This window comes from Myotis myotis, unplaced genomic scaffold, assembly GCF_014108235.1.
Source record: "Myotis myotis isolate mMyoMyo1 unplaced genomic scaffold, mMyoMyo1.p scaffold_m19_p_2, whole genome shotgun sequence".
Lineage (NCBI taxonomy): Eukaryota > Metazoa > Chordata > Mammalia > Chiroptera > Vespertilionidae > Myotis > Myotis myotis.
In genome coordinates, this window is record NW_023416324.1 from 96530688 (window position 1) to 96551554 (window position 20867).

Consider the following 20867-nt stretch of genomic DNA (forward strand, 5'->3'; position numbering starts at 1 on the left):
ATTGGGGTATTTAGTTTAATTTTCTGGAAAATAGAATAGCCTTTATCAGGTCCCTGTGTCTTTCCGTCCTCATGCTTGGCTGACAGCTTGACAGTGGCTCTGCAGTGGTGGACTTGGTTGTCAGGAAGCTGCTTTGTCAGCAGAGAGGGCCTATATGCTGAGCTGGTAGGTGGGGGGAAGCCAGGCTCACCTTGTCCTGACCTGCTGATCAGTGATGAGTTTTGTTAGCAACAGAAAATGTGGCTGAATGATTTTCTTTAATGCTAATTTTGATGTAGAAAGTAGCATTTGAAGCAGGGCTACTATAAGGTGTCGTGTCTCATTGCTGTGGACAAACCCCATGCAGTGCCTACTGAGTGAAATGCAAGAAGTGCCAACTGGATGGTCAGAAAATTACAGCAACATTTAAATAAACAGTGTGAGCAGATTTGCTTGTATTGAACATGGAAGTATTTCTAGTTTAACTCTATAATATTTGGACATTTTTATCTCCTTAAGTGTTTAAAAGAAATACACTTTTTTTTTTCCTTAGACAGACTTTTTCTTCCCAGAAATCTGCCACCCATGACTGGCAGGGTTGAAGCAGAACCAGTAAGTTCCTTTAGGAAAGAGTTGGAGAATAGCTGGCATAAGAGTGATGTTAAGTTCAGTGTATTTATTGGCTGTGAAGTCTGTGGAGTTATACATCTTGCATTTGAGTTTTTGCTAGAGTAAATTATGCAAAAGAATAAAATTTTAGGTGTTTTAGCAGCTAAAACACCTAAAGAGAAGTCATTTTAGTTGCAATTGAATTCAATTCACAACTGACATAATAAATATTATTTTCATTTTAAAGATGTGAAAATAGAGACTTAGATAGTTGATGCTGTTTAGATAGGTTAATTTTTTTTGTTCTGGGATCAGACTTCTTAAGTTCAAATTTTGGGATTGGCTTTGAGACTTTGGCCAAGTTATTTATTTTCACTGAGCCATCTGTGAAATAGAAGTAATAGTACAACATGCATCATTGGCCTCTTACGAGAGCAGTATGCATTAGAAATATCATAGGGTTTAACTTATGGTCATGGTTCAATTAAAGTTTATTATTTTTATTATGTCACAATTTTGAATTTGAGATTGTATTTGGTCATTTTGTTTTGAAAATTTCCTAAGTGCTTCACCTAAGCTTGATTTGCTCTGTTTGAAACCTCCCCTTTTCAATAGGCTAAACAGTTTTAAAATATAAGTGATTTCCTGATAATCTTTATAAGAATTATGTATACATATATGAGTATTGGCAAAAAACTCCAGTGTAATTTCTACATCCACAAATTGATGTTTTGATAGATGTCACTAGATATTTCTTTGGAACTTCCAGTGAAATAATTATAGTATGAATAGTACATAAATAATATGTATTTTACCATGTTATGTCCCAAGACTGAAATTAAATATTTTTAGCTTGATATAATTCAAATAGTAATATTTCTAATAGCAGGGGTTTTTTGCATTTTATTTATGAGAAATCATAATTTGAAAGCAAGCCAGTATACTTCTAAGTACATAAAATTTGCCATAAAAGAGATCACTATAAAAATAGCAAGCCGATGATGAACCAAGAAATACGTATAACTTTCCTATCACCAAACATCAAAGATATTATTTACTTAAGTCTTACTTTTCTTTTGTAATTAAACTGTTGTTACCACTCAACATTCAGGATCACATGATTTTGTGTATAATGTACTATTTTAATAGCATGAAACTATGAATAATTTAGACTGGTGTCTCTTGGTTACTCTGCTGAGTTTATGCAGCGTTTTTGCACATTTGTGCTTCTTTCCATCAGTGAAAATAGTATGACCATTTTGAAAAGCTGTTTATAAATGTCATTTCAATGTAATGTATTCCCATCCATTTAAATAGCCTAAATTTTAACTAGACATTTTGTTGTAGCCATCCATCAAAAACTAGAAGCGGATGGAACGGAAAAAGTAGAAGGATCCATGACGCAAAAACTGGAGAATGTTCTAAACAGTAAGTTTTGTTCTACTACCCAAAACAATTTATGGACTTTATAACAAGCTTTAATATAGTTCTTGAATTTGGTTTCACAGAACAAGGCAATAAGTTGCATTTTAGTACTTATTTCTAAATAATCATGATTTAATGAACATAAAGGGGAATAAAAACATTGAAAATGAATATCCTGGGTGGGTTTTTTTTTGCATTTTATTTATGAGAAATTATACTTTGAAAACAAGCCAATATATTTCTTAATAAGTAAAATTTGCCAACATAAAAGAGATGACTATAAAAATAGCATCTTGAATTAAAGACAGGAAAGCACTGACTCAATAGCCAGGATTTTTATTGATCAAAAACCTGAAAAAGCATCTTCAAGTATCTACCATTATTAATGTAAATAATATCAGCTACTAGAATAATAGATGCTATATATCATTTATTTATATCTGACCTTTTTCCACAACAAATTTAAGGCAACTGCATAATTAAGAGTGTTTCTAACTCTGAGACATTTTGTAAAATTTGTAAGCCAGGAGAAATTGACACATGCGGAATTTGGAGATTTATCCACCTCCCTTTATGTCTTTTTTCTAATATACTAGCTCCCAGGTACTTACAATACTGATTTGGAAGAAACTCATTAGATGAATCAATTTCTATTTTAATATTGGTGACTTAAAAATAAATTATACTCTTTCATGCATATGGTAAACATTTGACAAGGAGCAGTAATGTCCAAAGGAATCTCCTTGTTTGTTAAAATAAGTATAGCCTATGATTTTCCCATAATAGGGTTAAGAGTAACTAAAGAAATTAAGAACCATCTCATCAAATTTTTAGTGATTCTATGAATGCAGAACTATGATATCAAGTTAGTTTTTGCACTTCTAGTTTAATTTATTTCCATGAGCACAGTTTACTGAGATTTTTTTGTAAATATCTGTTCACAAATCTGTGGATCTCTGATAAGAAAGTATTTTCTTCCTTCTAGACATAGAAATGTGTCATTCCTAATTTGACATAGGCTTTCATTGGTAGTAGAATTTGAATACTTAGATTTCCTCCTATATTTATGAGTTTAATGGGCTTTAAATATTTTTCCCTCTGGTTGTTGCTATTATTATTTTGCCTTGAGATTTTGCCTTGTTTTTGTCTGGGAACCATGTCACCAACTTGGCTGAAATGAATATATTCTGAATTTAATCCAAATAAACATTTACTAGAGCTATTTCTATATTAGCATAGTCAGACATATTAAGGTCATGGAAGAATGTTGTTTTCACTATAGAAATTGTCAATGAACCATGGTATCTGTAAAGAAAGTGAGATTTATTTCATTAGCTTTTTGAAGGTGATTTGTAGGGACAAGCTGACATAGTAAGTATATCATTGTTATCAGTAAAAGAAAATAGACACTTAGAAGATTTTGAAAAAATTAAGATCCGTTTTAAGTGTTAGGTTTAGCATAGTGTATTAGCATATATATATATTTTTTTTTTCTTTTTTTCTTTTCTTTTAAGGAGTAGTTTAGGAAGTTCTCCCTTTGGACTTGTGTAAAATTTGTAAGGGAAATCATTTTACTTCTATTCCTTTATAACCACAAACCTTTTTTAGAAATGTATCATACTAACTTTCTACTGAAGTTCTTTTTGAATGAAGTTCTGCTTAGCATAAATGGTTACTTCTTTATGAGACTCTCTTTCAAGGCTTTCTGGTATAAATTTTTTCTTAAAGTATATTCTTTATAATAGTACCTTTTTTCCAGAATCATTTTTATCAACTTGATGTTGATGTTTACTATCTTCTGATATAGTTTTGCTAATTCAATTTGACAAACATTTATTTAAGACTGGTTGTGTAGACATAACCCTGCTCAGTCCAGTGTGGGGTGCACAGCTGAAAGAGGCATGGCTCCAGCCTTGCAAACTTATGTTCTCCGTCTAAAGAGGTATGCCATAGTTACCCAAGACCAAAAGCTATGCAACTGGGGGATCAAAAGAACAATTATAGAACTACTACAGAAAATTTAGTTTCTTTTCTTTAGAAAGGAAGGAAGGATTGATGAGTATGACCATAGTGTAGTTTACTTAGATTATTATTAATGCTTTAATTTTGTGTATAATCATATATGAATTAATATGCATTTTTCTTGAGTTATTTTAAATAAAGGTTTTTAAAATTTGGGCAACTTTTCTCACTATAAATTAATTTTTAATGTATAATGTTAACTATAAGAAACTTAGTCCATTTTATTAAGAATTTACCAGTGCTGAAGCCTTTCATTGAAATTCTTTTATTTTCACTGACATGTGTTTCACAGATTTGCCTTTAACTTAAAAATTTTCTCTTGATTTCAAGCAAGTGATGAAGTGATGACATTATTTATATCAAATTTGCATATCCAGTTCTATTTTTTTTTTTTTAACCTATTCCAAGAGTATAGAATAGGACTGTCCTATAGAACTTCTGTAAAGATGGAAATGTAGCTGTTGAGGATTTAAAATGTAGCTAGTATTACTGAGGAGTTGAATTTTTAATTTTTAACTTTAATTAATTTAAATTTAAATAGTCCCATGTGCCTATTAGCTAGCTTATTAGACAATGGGAGTATAGACAATGTCATATAAGTATTTGTAGTAGAAGCTATGGTAGTAATAGCTAAAATATTTGCAGTGTTCGGAAACATTCTATGTATATTTAGTCCTCATAATAACTCTGAGGTTTGTACTATTATCTCCCTTTTAGTGATGAAAAAAACCCTGAAACCCAGAAAGATCAAATGAGTTACCTAATGTCATATAAGTAGTAAGTGGTAGAGATGAGATTTATGTCTAGAAATCTGGCTCCAAATTTATACTCCAAATTAAACTACTGATTGACCTTGCTGTGCATGGTTTTGATACTTATGAATTGCTTGAATTTCAGTTACCACAGTCCAATTAAAATACACCTGTTCCCCCAAAACACAGTTCAAATTTCAGTTACCACAATATATTTGCTATAATTGCATAAAGTACAAACTCAGTTGCTAGCTCTTCAAATGTGCAAATGATCAGTGACCAATTTGTCTCTTCCAAGTCCATCGGTGACTGGTCACTGTACATGTGTTGTCAGTTCACATACAGATAGCAAAGTGGGCAGTTGTGTGGCCTTCTTGTCTCCCAGAGATAAACTCACATTTTACTGAAATGGATATTAAAAGAAGGAGTTGGCTCACAAAGATGATGAAGAAGGTTCACAGGAAGCAATGCCTAAGGAACACTCAGAGATAATCTATGGCATTGAAAGTACAAAGGATAAACTTAGAAAGGACTATGACAGTTTGTTAGTGCATAGAAAAGGTGCTTGATGCATGCAAATTTTATGATAAAAAACGAGATGAGAAAGGCAGCATTCAGTTTCAGCTGCACAGTCATTTGTGCAGGACTGCATACCATACAGAGTAAGGCTTCTACTGGCCAGTACCATCTCTCTAAGTAGAAAGAGTATTGAGCACTGATTCAGAGGCAGATTTTTAGTCCTTTCTCTATAAGCATTTATAGAGCACCTATTAGTTCTATCCCAGGAATATGAAGATTAAACTTAGGCTTTACTTCTCAGACTGTATAGTCTAGTTGAAAATACAGTCAAAAATCAGGTGAATAGATTGTGGTGCGATCATCCTCTGCTGGTGGTTATCCTGGGGTACATCTGGAGTCTTCACAAGGAAGACCTAATTGAAAAGGGGAGTGGAGAGAATATCAGGGGAGGGTCACATGAGTTTTAAAAAAGGATTTGGAAGTAGGCCAGAAGAGGTTGGTGGGTGGGCAGCTAAGTGGATGCAGGTTGTCCCAGGCACAGCAAACAGTGTGACAAAGGCACCGGTTTCAAAAAGGAGATGGACTGCATTCCTAGACCCAGGATCCAGCATGGCTGGTGTGCAGAAGTGAGAGGTGAGGGTGCCAGATGGAAGAGTATCTGCTCATGAGAAGCTTTCTACTGGGTTTGGGATTTGTCTTTATCCTGAACACTGAGCGCTTAAAGGATTTTCAGTAAGGGAATGATGTTAGAACTTTTCAAAGAACATATTGCCCTTTGTATAGACAAAGGAGTAGAAGGGAGTTAGACTAAGACAGCCGTGGGCAAACTACGGCCCGCAGGCCGGATCCCGCCCGTTTGAAATGAATAAAACTATTGAAAAAAAAGACCGTACCCTTTTATGTAATGATGTTTACTTTGAATTTGTATTAGTTCACACAAACACTCCATCCATGCTTTTGTTCCGGCCCTCCGGTCCAGTTTAAGAACCCATTGTGGCCCTCGAGTCAAAAAGTTTGCCCGCCCCTGGACTAAGAGAAGCCCAGGTAGAAGGTACAGTTGTAAGAGTGAAGTGCTGAGGATTCTTAATTAAGGCAGAGGTGATGAAGGTAGAGTGAATGGCAGGTGGGAGATGTTAATGGTATGAGAAAGGCAGCATTCAGTCACTGCTTGAGGTGAAAAGAAGAAAAAGGAAGTAGTCAGTGATGACTTCCAGATATTTGGCCACAAATGGAGGAAGGAGCAGGTTTGGGGCATGAGGAGAAAAGTAGAGAGGAAAAAATTCAGTTTGATTTATAACATGTTGAGTTTGAGATTCCTGAGGGTTGTACCCAATAATATCTTTTTCTCTCTCTCAGTACTTCCTAGCTATGTCATAATGAGCAAACTGAAGAACCTCTCAGTGTTTTCAGTTGCCTGCACTATAAAATAGGGATAAATATAGTGCTTATCTTACAGGGACATGAGTAAATTTAAATGTATTGCAATTAATATATGTTTTCAGAATAAGAATTTAGAATAATTAATATAAACTTTTAAGACAAGCACCTAGCATAGAGTAAGTGCTAGATATTACATGTGTAGTATATGTTTATTCACCCACAAAGGCTTCTCCAAACTCCCTTTAGGTTATAAAGGACCTATAGATGCTAAAGTGTTTTTTTCTCCCTCCATGAGATCTTCACTTTTTTCATTCCACTTCCTTAGATCTTCCCAAAGACAGTTAAACTAAGGGTGTAAGAGTTGATTGTCCACCCAGTAATCTTTTCTCCACTGTCCTCTGTGATGAAGCCTGACCAACCATCTGCCTAGACTCAGGGTCCTATTCCTGTGCTCCAAGCCCCCTAAAACTGATGTGCTTCTGATATTGTCCTTCTCAGCTCTGCTGTCAGGGTTCATTCAAAGGGAAATCTTCAGGGACTAAGTTGGTCCCCTTAGGGTGTCACAAGACATGCTCTCATAGTTTCCCTTTAAATCAGTGAGGGCTGAATGATTGAACTGTCTCCCCCAGAAAAACAGGTATTCATCTTTGGATTTGCTCAGAATAAAGGACTTCTTTGTGATGGGCGAATTCATAAAAAAAAAAAATTATTGTATGTGTAGTTAAAATATGTGTAAGGTTAGTTTTACACTAACAGACGTAACGTAAGATATAGATTTGGGACTCAGCAGTGTAGAAATGGTAGTTCAATGAACAGGCCTGAATAATTTCATCCTAAGTAATATGTGTGAAATTAAAAGAAGAAAGCTAAGGACTTGAAACACTGAGGAATATCAGAGTAAAGTTTGTGAATAAGGAACTGATTTTTACTTGTTATAATGGTAATTGTTTAACAACTGGCATGCCAAAAAGGAAAAAGAAAACTAACCCTAATATTAGCATTTCCAATGTGCAAATTTTCCCATCATGTTTGATTTCAAGCTACCAACGTGACATCACTGAATGGGAGTTGAAAAGAGATGGGTAGTATGAGCCAACGTCCCCTCTTTAAGATTCCATTCTGTGTACTCCATGTGGTGCTATATAATTCCAGTATCCGAAATGGCTCTGTAAACAAGCATTAACCATTGGCAATGATACTGTTCATGTAATATCATTATGTTATACATGACAGCCTGTCTTACCATTTTCTGCTGTCTTTTTACAGAAACTTGTGGGGGGCTGTTTCTCTCTTTTCCATGTCCCGCATGGAAAAGGAAACAGTCCATTTGCTGAGTGGAGGAGCTGGGGATTAAGAAATTAAAGAAAGACCAAGACGCAGAAATAGATTTTAAGCTGGGGCCAGGTGGGCGCCATCCTCTATGATGGAGAGGCGGCAAAAAGCGGGCTGAGCCACACAGCAGGTTTATTTTAAAGGCCTAGATTTACATATCTAGTTCCGCCCCTGCCCGAGTAACATGTCCAGCCTTATTGGGGAAGCATGTTCCCAGGGCATGGCTCTGCCTATGCTCTGAGTTCAGTTGACAATAATTATAAGAAAATGCCTAGGTGCCTCCCAGGCAGCCCTCTACATCTCCCCCGTTTTTGTTTTTTAAGCTACTATAATAAAAGTAAAATTTTAAACATTAATAGTAGGGCTGTAGAATTAAAACAATTGCAAACAATGCAAATGCAAAAGCTAAACTACATACATGTTATCATTTTCAAAATTTGAACATTAAGAATAAAACTGGCTATTAAATAATAACAAAACAATGCCAATGCAAAACAACAATATGAGAAATCAGAACTATAAACATATTAACATTTTTGCTACTAAATGAAAAAAAGTCTCTTTTGCTGCTGGTGTATATTTACTCAGAGTCCTTGGACTTGGCTGCGCAAGACTTTGCAGAAGACTGGCAGCTAACAGATGCTAGCATGAGCAGGAACAATGTTGAAGAAGTAGCTTCAACTTCTTGCTTTTCCACAATCTGTTGCGCTTCAGTCGTTAACTTCTTCAGATGACTTCATATTGGCACAACAGTCCCTTGCATCTTTCAGTTTTCTTTTTCTTCCCTTTTGCTGTCATTAGGGCAGTACTTAGTCCTTTTTAGTGAATGTCTGAGTCCATTGTGGTGACGGATGTAACGCTCTGGCACCCGAATTGGCTGCATTGCTCCTTCTTCCTTGCTCTTGGTCCTGGGCAACCTGCAGCAATGCACAGGTGCTGACTGCTATCATGACAAGGCGTCTTCACCATCTCCATCTCTGAACTGTCTCTCCTGTCTTTGTGGCTGGAGCAATCTGGTCAGTTGGGATCTGTTGTTGCAGGAATCTACATGGTCTGGGAGCTGTTCTTCTGAAAATATACAAACGTATTCTCCACCAAAGGTTAATAAAGAAAACCTTACTTGGGATTTTTTCTTTGAAATGATCTTCTCCTGGCTTTCCCTGACATAATGTGTGTTTTTTTCTGGGTGTCTCGCTAACCAAAAAATTTTAATTTCGTTATAGGATCTATTTTATTACATGGCATTTTTCCACTATATTTTTTCACTATCCCCCCCCCCCTTTTTTTTTTAATTAGAAGGATTTCTTGGAAATTTTATAATGCAGTCTAGATAGCTTTAAATATTAATTCTTTGCACAAAAAATATGACTGCTTTAGGTTCATAGCATGATAAGCAATTTTACCACGAAATGAAAATTTTTGTCAATACCTTTTGAACAATTACTTATTTCAAATTAGCCAAATTTAATTAATTTGAAAACTTAACAACTATTTTACTGTCAAATTTAATATTTTAACAATAATCTTAATTTACACTGTAAATATTAATTGAAAGGATCACTTTACGTCCTTGAGGAGGCTTAAGCATTTCTGTTGTTAGGCTAGATTTAAATTTATAGTCTGTTAAACTAAGCCTTCATTTTTCTGGGTACCATTTTCAGCTGGGCCAAGTCTCTTCTGTTATTTGGTTCCTGATTTGGGCTGGGCATGGGAAGCAAGAAGCAGCCATGGGGACAGGAGACCTTCCTCAGAAGGGGCGAGTGTTCAAGCCCCTGCACCATTGGGGGGGTGAGGATCTGTGCCCCACCTCTGTTGAACCCCAAGTTCTCTCCTACTGGCCCCCGACTGTGCCTGTCTTAGGTCGCCCCACCCTGTGGGGTCTTACCCGTCTTTGACTACCAGCCATCTCTGGGCCAAGTAGGGTGATGTGAGGTTTAGTTCTGTCTCTTTGTTAACCTATGTCCCTCTGGCCTCCATGCCCAGCAACTGCCTTTGGATCCCCCCACCTGCTAGCAGGCCCCGGCATTGATTATAGAGAACCCAGGTTTAGACAGATCCATGGTACCAGCTTTTCATGATCTCAGTTTGAACGGAGAGCTCAGGTAACAGCTGTAGGCAATTGAATTCCTCTTGGCAAAAAAAAATCAAGATAGGTCAATACAGAATGCTTAAGTGCCTTCCCAGGAGGCAATAAATCCCTTCATGTCCTTAAATATTAATTGAATTATTTGTAAGTTTGTTTGGGATAAATGCACAATATACTGTTGTAAAGCATCAAAAATTATTAACAAAACTTGTAGAATAATACCATGTAAGAATATTCTTTGCTCTAGGTCATGACAATTCAATTTTAAATTGGCTGTCTCGAGGTTTGGAATGAGGAACCTAGTTTTCAAAAAAAGGAAATTTACAGAAGCAGAGACAGTATGCTATCTAAATTACAGTTTTGGGTAAATACATTATCTAGAGTCCTTGGGTAACCCAGGTTAAACTTAGGCATGTTATTTAAATTACAGTTTTGGGTCTCCAGAACACTGAGTTGACACACTAATTGGAGCCCTCTGACCTTGGGATAGTTGTGCTGTCCTTCCCAGGTAAAGGAAAAATGTGCCTTCTAAGACCAATATGAAACTTACAGTTTTTACCTGAGTTAATTGTTACCATACTTCACTTTACCGTGCCCCAGGTGGTCTCTGGGCTGTTGATTGTCTGGTTTGTCTTCTTCCTGCTGGATAACACTTGGAGAACTTCAACTTAAAAAAGAAAAATCTTTCTCTTTTACACCAAGTAACCTATAGGATTACTTCTTGGATCTTGCCTGATAGTGCCGTAAGGCCATGTATTTCAAGTCAAAGTCATTAAACATTTATGGTGACTGTACTTATTTTCAGATTTGGTATTTTAACAGCAAATCATTAGATTATCCTATAAATATTAGTGGAAGATATTTCAAAATATTAAAATTTCTCCTTTTTATTAAATTTAAAATAATATTTTTAAACAGGATTCCCTTTCGGCTTATTTGCATATACAGAGGGATCATGGGAAGCCTTCAGTAACTTTTTAGAAGAATTTTACTTTACTAGGATTCAATTGCTTACAAAGATTAGTAAATTTAGTAATTTTATGTCGGATACATGAGGTGCAAACGCTGCCCCACCTACAGCCTAATTTAAAATGCAGCGGCATGGTGCTTTTGTTAGTTTAAATAAAGACATTGCTACTAATAAATCAGTTTTTTCTTTTATTTGGCAGAAATTTCTTATGCAACCAAGCATATTATATTTTGAAATATTGCACTTGGGAAAAACTGTCAAATACATATCTAATTAAAAAATTTTCAACATTTAAAAGCAGTTCTCAACATAATAGGATCTAGTCTTGACCATGGAATCAATTACTCTTTATTTGTTTACAATATATGTATAACTATGGTTCTACTGAGAACTTAAGATGACTTAAAAATGTCTCTTATCTACAAGCCTTTTAAGAGATACAAGCTCTATTGTCGGCCCTTATAAAGCCAACTGCTTAAAACATTGGTCTATCATACCACTGAAATTATATTAAGACCGTGATTGCTAATTTATTAAGTATTAAAAATATTTTCTTAAAAATAGTATTAAATAAATTTGCGAGGCAAGCACACTTTCTGCCCCATCCACATTTCCGTAGTAAAACTCCGCCTTAAAGCTCCACCCCTGAAATCCCATCCTGCCTCAGTGAGCAGACATTCCTTTTGTGATAGGTTAAGTCAGAGGGAGGGGCCTTTGATGTTTCAAGATGGCGACCCCCAGGGGTGCGGCAAGCCATGCGGCCAACATGGCGGCTGCCAAGTCAGGCAGCTCAACATTGTGGCTGTCTACACTGTTCTCTGACAGAAAAGATGATTTCCTTATTCTCACAATAAACAAGGGAAGAGCAAACCAAAACCCCTAAAAGATAGATGGCCAACATTATATTGTAGACAAACAGAAATCTCATTAGCTGTTTATACCCTTTATAATTATCTTAAAGAATATCAATCAAATTTAAACTGGTTTTTGTATTAAAAAATTTTCAGTTGAGATCATAAAATTAATCCTCTTTTTTAAATCAGACCAATGAGTAACATATTTTGAATTACTAATCATTTAAGAGAAAACACATTTTATTTTTTCAAAAACAAGTGATACATTAGATATTTAATTTCTCCCGATTCAGTTTGCACTTTAAACTTTCAGAGCTTACAAGTCAAATATTAGCAGTTCTTTGATTAACTACACTTTTATATTTTTAAGAATAAATATTAAAATCTAATAATTAACTTTAAACCATGTTTTTTCTGCACAGGGAAACTGAGAAGCAAGCTTGTATTAAAAAATGACTACTGGCAGAAAGCTGATTTCAAAGGAGCCACCTTTTGGCCGCTTGACCTTTTCTGGGAAGGTCAGCTAGCAAAAGGTGTAGCCATTGAAATGCAAATTAACATTCCTAAAGATGGCTGCTGGCGGGAATTGGATTACCTACACCCTAGGGGAAGGGTGTGTCTACCCCTCCTTCCATTAAAAAAAGGGTGTAATTTTAAACTTTTTTAATGGCAAAAAAAGAGACTTTTACATTTAAGGATACATTTCAAATAAAATATAAGGCATTTTCAATTAATAGATTAACTTCTATCATCTAGACTTCATACTAGACATACTCAGATCAACATTTCAATATTATAAATCTCAATACTTTTCGATGATTTGAACTTAAAAATGGTCACAATTTTCCTGCTGGGGAAGTCAAGAAGCAAAACCATAGCTATTCACATGTAAGCTTGACTATCAACTTCCTGGTGGTACTTGCCTCAAGGGCGGGAAATTTCAAAAGAGCTACTTTAGATCGCCTTGGGAAACCAGCCTGCATTTCTTTCTCGGGTTCATCTCCGCCATTTTTAAGGCCAAAACAGTCTCAGGTTTTTATTCTGTACACAGCAAAAGGTCTAGTTCAGCTCAGAACTATGCGCACTCGTTTTTAAACTGGCCTTTTCCCTTTACATGTGCACAGAAATCCCAGATGCATTTATGAATTTGTAAAAGCTTTAAGTCATTAGCTGGATAAAAAGGATAAAGATGGTGAAGATGAGGAGAAGTGGCTTTCTTGGGAAGTGACGTCCATATAGGATGGCCACGTGAGCTTCCCCCACCTCCTTGTTTCTTAGGGGGAAGATTCAGTAATGGTCTGGCATTTACTCTTTTTATTTTATTTATTTTTCAATTTTTATTTATTTTTATTTTTTTAAGGAAAGAAAAGATTTTTTAAGATAAAGAATCATCGGCAGTTGCTGAGAAATTCCTTTAATCCTTTTCTACTTGGTTACACGTGGAGGCAGAGGACGTGCAGATGCTATTCTTAGAGACTCGCACCCTTCCACTCCAGGCTGTAAGGCCGTGGCTGCACCTCACTTAGACATTCTTAAACTCTCCTGTGCTGAATCAAGGCCATCACCAATTAAAATAGGAATTTTCTCTGGACTTTTTGCTGAGTATTGGTCACACAACTGCTTTCAAACCTTTTCCCAGGTTTCATCAACAAAGCTTAAGAAAGAAATCAAGAATTTGACTGCAATTAACAGAGCATAGTTTAAAGCATTTTTCTGAGGATTACCCACCCATGTTTTACACCTGGCTATTTCATATCAATTCACAACAATACACTCCCTTACCTTATTCCTTTGAATCTGTGTGCACACGCTTCTGGGAGTGACCCCCTCGCTTTCTTCTCTTGCCTCCGTACTCAGCCCCTGTTGGGGGGCGCCAAATGTGGGGGGCTGTTTCTCTCTTTTCCATGTCCCGCATGGAAAAGGAAACAGTCCATTTGCTGAGTGGAGGAGCTGGGGATTAAGAAATTAAAGAAAGACCAAGACGCAGAAATAGATTTTAAGCTGGGGCCAGGTGGGCGCCATCCTCTATGATGGAGAGGCGGCAAAAAGCGGGCTGAGCCACACAGCAGGTTTATTTTAAAGGCCTAGATTTACATATCTAGTTCCGCCCCTGCCTGAGTAACATGTCCAGCCTTATTGGGGAAGCATGTTCCCAGGGCATGGCTCTGCCTATGCTCTGAGTTCAGTTGACAATAATTATAAGAAAATGCCTAGGTGCCTCCCAGGCAGCCCTCTACAAAACTGAGACACATACAATAAATATGTTGTTAGGTCTCATTGTGGTCCTTGTTTTACTATGAATTTAAGTCTACATTATTAAGTTACCTTAAATTACCAGATACTTTAATGTTTCCTAATCTCATTTAACTTGCCTAATCCTGGGATATAGTGCATGTGTGTGTGTTTGTGTTTTGTGGGTAGGGCACTTTTTGCATCCTCCACACAATCCCCTCAACTCACATCAAGCAGAGACCACAGGTTAAAAATCACTTCTGTGATATACTGTCTCAGGTGTCAGTGCCATGAAAAGGACCAATAAGTCACTTCAAAATAAGAGAAAGCATGTTTGCTTTAAACAGACATGCTTGAAATTGTAGGACATCATTAGAATTACATGACTAGTTTTTCTATATAATAGTAGTTCCTGGCACAAAGAAAATTTTGGGGTTTTTTTTTTTTTTTTCATTGTTAAAGATATAGGTGAATGGGAAGGAATGAGTTTGATTGGTTAGCGTGAAGTGCTGCAGTGACTTTTCTTCCCATCTTTTCTCCCAGCTTTATTGAACTGCAATTGACATGTAATATTGTATACAACATGCTGATTTGATACACTTTTATATTGCAGTATGATTACTGCCTTAGAGCACCTCCATCATGTCACAGAATTCTGTTTCTTTTTTTTGTGCTGAGAACATTTGAGATTTACTCATAGCGACTTTCAAGTATATAATACAATATGATTAACTAGATCCCCAGAACATATTCATCTTCTTACTGGAAGTTTGTACTTTGATCAACATTTCTCCATTCCCCCTGCCCCCTAACCCTCAGCCCCTGTTAACCACCATTCTACTCTCTGTTTCTATGAGTTCACCTATTTTAGAGTCTATTTTTAAGTTATACCATGAAGTATTTGTCTTTCTCTGTATCTGACTTATTTAGTTCACTCTCATAATGTCTTGAAAGTCCATCCATGTTGTCCCATCTTACATTGAAGAAAATTTTATTGTTCAGTCAGCCCACTATAATGGTGGCAGCCACAGTGTTATTATAGCAGCATTGCTGTTAGTTCTTGGGGTACATTTGTAACTGAGACAATGACAGCCACTCTCCAGGGAGCTTATGTTGAGAAAGGACCAATTTCCCGGTCTAGACTTGCCCAGGGCTGGTAGTTATAAGAGCAGGATTCCTTATGCAAACTGCAAGACCCAAGCTATGGTTTTAACGTGGCTATTTCATTCAATTAGATTTGTTCTATGGTTACACCCTGGATGTTCAAACCCCTGCCAGGTGCCTTAAAAGTTGGATGTATAGGTGAGGATGTGTAGGATTGCTACCACGGGGGATTGTTCTAAGATGGCTGACTAATTGGCTTACTTGTGGTGTCATTTGCGTGTGGACACTGCTGAGTTTAGTAGTTTCGTTTTCTTTATTTAAAAAAAATGTTAATGTATTGAGGTAACATTTCTATATATAAAAGGCTAGTATGCAAAGTGTCCCCTCAGGAGTTCAACCATGAGACCAGGAGTTCAGTTGCTCGCTGTGATGTGTGCTGACCCGCAGGGGGCAGTGTGGAACATGGTGGGTGACTAGTGGCGGCTGCAGAGCGCTGAGGGAAGGATGAGGTAGGGAGGCAGGGAGGCAGGGAACCTGATTGGCCCCGACAGCCAGCCAGGCCTAAGGACCTTACCCATGCATAAATTCCATGCACTAGGCCTCTAGTTGATTAATAACATTATGTAAATTTCAGGTGTACAACTTTATAATGCAACATTGTGTGTTTCCCACCCAGTTTCATTTTCTTAGTGGCTCTAGAGAACATAGGCATAAAATGCATTTTGTGAACTGCTGGTAATTTCTATCTGCTTGCACAAATCTCGGTTTCACTGCTCTCATTTATTTTATTACTAGATATGATTGTCCAGTTATCAAAGAATTATGAACTCCCAAAATTTTATTGTGAGTGCAGTAAAATTCATAACAGAATAAAAATTTATGGATGGAAATTATCTATAAATTAAGATTATAATTCACAATTTCTTTGTGTGCATAAATTAAAATTCTGATTATAATAATCATAATCATATATTATGATTATTAATAATCATATATTAAATAATCATATATAATAAATTAATAATCATATATATACATTTTTGTATAGAAATTATAATTTACAATTTCTGCCTACAAATTTTTCTCTATAAAATGTTTATATTTTACTTAATTATTAGTGGATTTTCTACCTGTACTTGCTTTTCATGCTTTTTAGAGGAGTTAAAATTGTTAGTTTGTATCTTTTCATATCTTTAAAATAAGATGAGAAAAATCTAATTTTGAACTCTCATACTTTTTGCTGTAAATTTCTTCATTGTATATTAAAAAAGTGCTTAGGGTTTTAGTATCCACAGCTCACACATAAGTAATCAACCTTTTAAAAATATTTAATCTCTTTCATATATCTATTCATTTAGCCTCAATTCATGAAGTTTATATTTTTATATGATAAATAATAATTTTCATTGAAGGAAAAAGTTTTAACTCTAATCAGATTTGAAATGTTCTTTTAGCCACCAGCATGTGGTTTGGTGGCAAGAAGAGAGTATGTTTTTCTCATCGTATAGCAGAAATTTAGTATTGGACATTAAATAGAATGTGATGAAAGCAGCTATTTTGACAAAACAAAGTTTTTATATTAGGCTTTTATAATTTCAACAGAATTTAAACAATATTTAGATAAAACAATTATGTTACAAAGATGACTAACAGGATCAGCCCACCCACAGTGTGGAGTGGAGAATGTGGCATGCAAGCCACCCAGTGAGGCTGAGGTAATTTTTTCATCTTGCTTAAAGTATAGTCACTAGACCAGATAATGTAGAAACTTTTTATGTGCAATGATCAAACAGCTGAAAACACTTTATTCTTTTTCTCCCCTTGTGGCTAATTAAAAATAATTCATAAGTTGAAAAAGCTTAACTATTTTTGAACATAGTAAATTTCACTTTAGATAAAGCAACTCTTTCATTACAGTGATTCATATAGTTTGAGGTCTTTTAGGTTAGTTTGTGTATAATATAAGAATTAGCTGATTTAAGAAATATTGATTAATGATATGTTAAAATTTGTCATTTTAATGTTTATGTAATTTTTTGTGCCTGCTATACAAAGAGGTAATTTTAGCAAGAAATAGGATTGGTTCTGAAATATTTCTTTTGAACACTTTTCTGTAAAATACTTTTCTTGTTTTGTGTATTACCACATATGTAGATATTGACTCCATGGAACTTAACTAGTGTACGTGAGTGTGCACATGTTTATATGTGTGTGTTTTAACCTATTGTCTGAATTAATGAAGTATCCAACTGGCCTATAATTGCTATGAAATTTAGAAGAGTGACTAAAATAAAATGTAGGTTCACATTGAAGAATTTATGTGAGCCTGGTAAATATGCTTATTTTTAATTGGATACCATTGTTAACATAAGAAAAGACTTAGTAGGCAAAATGGAAATTGTATTTTAGCAAACCATGAAAGATCTCCCTTATAGCTAATGTTTGAAAAAAAGTCTATTGAGTTTTAGTCTAAAGCTTCAATAACAATCTGACATTTTATTTCATTTGTCCAATTATACTTTTCTAAATAAAATCAATTTTTATCTAAGTTTGAATTTTTTCTTTTAAAATAGGAGCAAGTAATACTGCAGATACATTATTTCAAGAAGTATTAGGTCGAAAGGACAAGGCAGATTCCACTAGAAATGCACTCAATGTCCTCCAGCGATTTAAATTTCTTTTCAACCTTCCTCTAAATATTGAAAGGAATATTCAAAAGGTAGAGTATGTATTTATATACTGATGGTTATAGATATCATAAATTTTAAAGTATTGTTAAGATGTTTTTTATCTTAATCATATGTCTTCATTGTACTTTGCTGACAGTCTCAAAAATATTTTTTTTATTTTAAAGGGTGATTATGATGTGGTTATTAATGACTATGAAAAGGCCAAGTCACTCTTTGGAAAAACAGAGGTGCAAGTTTTCAAGAAATGTAAGGCTTGTTATTGCTTTTAGATCTTCTCCTTTCCTTTCACAGAAAGAATGTGGGATGTATTCTGCAAAGAATGTTACATCCTTTTTAGTTTTTATTGATATGGTGATCTTTTTAAATATAAAACTATTACCTCAAAAATAACATATGGCTTTTCTTACTAAGATGTAGTGAAAATGAGCAACCACAGCTATAGGATTGGTTAGATTTAGATATTCTTTGCTACTTATTGACCATCATAATATTATTTTTCATTGGAAAGAGTCAATTATAGATATTTTTTAGAAATAGGAACCTACATTTTAATCTTCCCTCTTCAGAAAGATCGATGTATTTCTGAATTCTAAACCTACATTAAAGTAAACAAAACAGCTTTTGAAATGATCTCTAATGCCAGGTACAGAAAATAAAACAATAAGAAAAGCCTAAAATACCTTATGGTAATGCCTTATCAACTAGGAGAAATATCACAGGGCTTTATTAACTTTGTAAATCCCAACTCCATAAGGGCTCAGAAAACTTGATTTTATTTTTCTTATACTTAATTTATATTAAGTTAAATGCACAGACAAATGCACACACTGCTGTAACCCACACCCAAGATAGAATGTTCTCATCTCTCCAGAATGTTCCCTTGAGCCTCTTCTCAATTCACCATTATAACCCTCAAGGCAGCCACTGTTCTACTGTCTGTAATATTATCTTAAGTTTCCATCCTGTAAATCTTGTATATTTGTACCTTTTTAAAAATAGATTATGCTGAAGTAGAAACACGGATTGAAGCTTTAAGAGAATTACTTCTGGACAAATTGCTTGAGACACCATCGACCTTACATGACCAGAAACGTTATATAAGGTAAAATTTTTGCAAGGATTTTTTTCACAAATCACATATATCTGTATAGTACTGGATATGTCATCTAACTCTTAAAGCTAATTTGGGGAAAATTAGGAGATTAATGGAATAATCAAAGGGAAAACACTTAGAAGTACCTACTGCAAAACACCAGAATTCTTTTGTATACTAATATATTTGCAAGTGCTCACTCTTTAAGGGCAAGAAAATCCTTCCTATGTATTTGGGGAAAGAAAAAGTAGCCTCATTGCTTAGTCACCTCTTCCTCCTGCTCAACAAAGCTTACCTAATCTAGCAGAATGGTTGCACCAGGTGGGCACCCACAGGCCACAGGCAGGAGGAGCTCCCTATATTAGGAAATTCTCCATGCTACAAGAGTGGGCCATAGTTCAGTAGTAAAGAAAATTCTGAAAGGTTTTAGTGTTAAAAAGAAAGTCTGGAACTTAAAAAAAATAGTAGCAGTAATATTGAAAATGATGGACATCACAGACTATGACAAGAAGGCCATAGAAAGAAGCAGTGTAGCTTAATGGGAACTAGCTGTTCACGTTGGGTAACTTGAGTTTTCTTTATCAGTTTATTAATCTTTGAAATGGACATGTTAACACAATCTATGTCTCAGTTGCAAAGATAATCAAGAATACATTTAAGAACTTAATATAGCACCAGGCACATAATAAGTAGTCAATAAATTGTGTGTGTGTGTGTGTGTGTGTGTGTGTGTGTGTGTGTGTGTGTTTGTCTTGTCTATATATATATATATATATATATATATATATATACACACACACACACACACACACACACACACATACTAGAGGCGGCCCGGTGCACAAAAATTTGTGCACTCGGGGGGGAGGGGGGTCCCTCAGCCCGGTCTGTGCCCTCTCGCAGTCTGGGACCCCTCGGGAGATAACGACCTGCTGGCTTAGGCCTGCTCCCGGGTGGCAGAGGGCAGGCCCAATCCCTAGGTGCAGCCCCTGGTCGGGCTCAGAGCAGAGCCGATTGGGGAGTTGGGGCGCCGCCCCCTGTCATGCACAGAGCAGGGCGGATCGGGAGGTTGTGATGCCACCCTCAGTAACGCTCAGAGTAGGGCCGATTGGGGGGTTGGGGCACCATCCCCTGTCACACTCAAGGCAGGGTCGATGGGGAGGTTGCGGCGCCACCCCCTGTCACGCACAGAGCAGGGCCCATCAGGGGGGTTGGGGCTCCGTACCCTGACACGCACAGAGCAGGGTCAATCAGGGGGTTGGGGCGCTGCCCTCTATCACCCACAGAGCAGGGCCGATCAGGGGATTGGGGCGCTGCCACTCTCACACTCAGGGCAGGGCCGATGGGGAGGTTATGGCTCTACCCCGTCACACACAGAGCAGGGCCCGTGGGGGGGGGGTGTTGGGGCGCCGCACCCTGTCACACACAGAGCATGGCTGATCAGGGGGTTGGGGCGCTGCACCCTGTCACACACAGAGCCGCAGGGTGATCAGGGGGTTGGGGAGCTCCCCCCTATCAGGCACAGAGCAGGGCTGATCAGGGGTTGGGGCGCCTTCCCCTGTCACGAACAGAGCAGGATGGATAGGGAGGTTGTGGCCCCGCCCCCTGTCACACACACAACTGCAGGGCGATCAGGGGGTTTGGGCGCTGCCCCCTGTCACGCTGATCCTGGTGCCGGGAGGCCTCGCGGCTCCGCTGATCCCGGTGCTGGGAGGCATATTACCCTTTTACTATATAGGGTAGAGGCCTGGTGCAAGGGTGGGTGCCGGCTGGTTTGCCCTGAAGGGTGTCCTGGATTAAGGTGGGGGTCCCCACTGGGG

The 20867-nt window shown here is 36.7% G+C and overlaps 1 protein-coding gene across 6 annotated transcripts in view; it reads left to right on the forward strand.

The window, feature by feature from the left end:
- EXOC2 (exocyst complex component 2) overlaps window positions 1-20867 on the forward strand; it is a 260156-nt gene that overhangs the window by 123995 nt on the left and 115294 nt on the right. For all 6 annotated transcript variants that reach the window (XM_036347812.1, XM_036347811.1, XM_036347813.1 and 3 more), the window contains 4 exons: window positions 1936-2016; window positions 17838-17983; window positions 18119-18200; window positions 18954-19056. In XM_036347812.1, the coding sequence (XP_036203705.1) occupies window positions 1936-2016; window positions 17838-17983; window positions 18119-18200; window positions 18954-19056 (412 nt within the window). The remainder of the gene's footprint in view (window positions 1-1935; window positions 2017-17837; window positions 17984-18118; window positions 18201-18953; window positions 19057-20867) is intronic.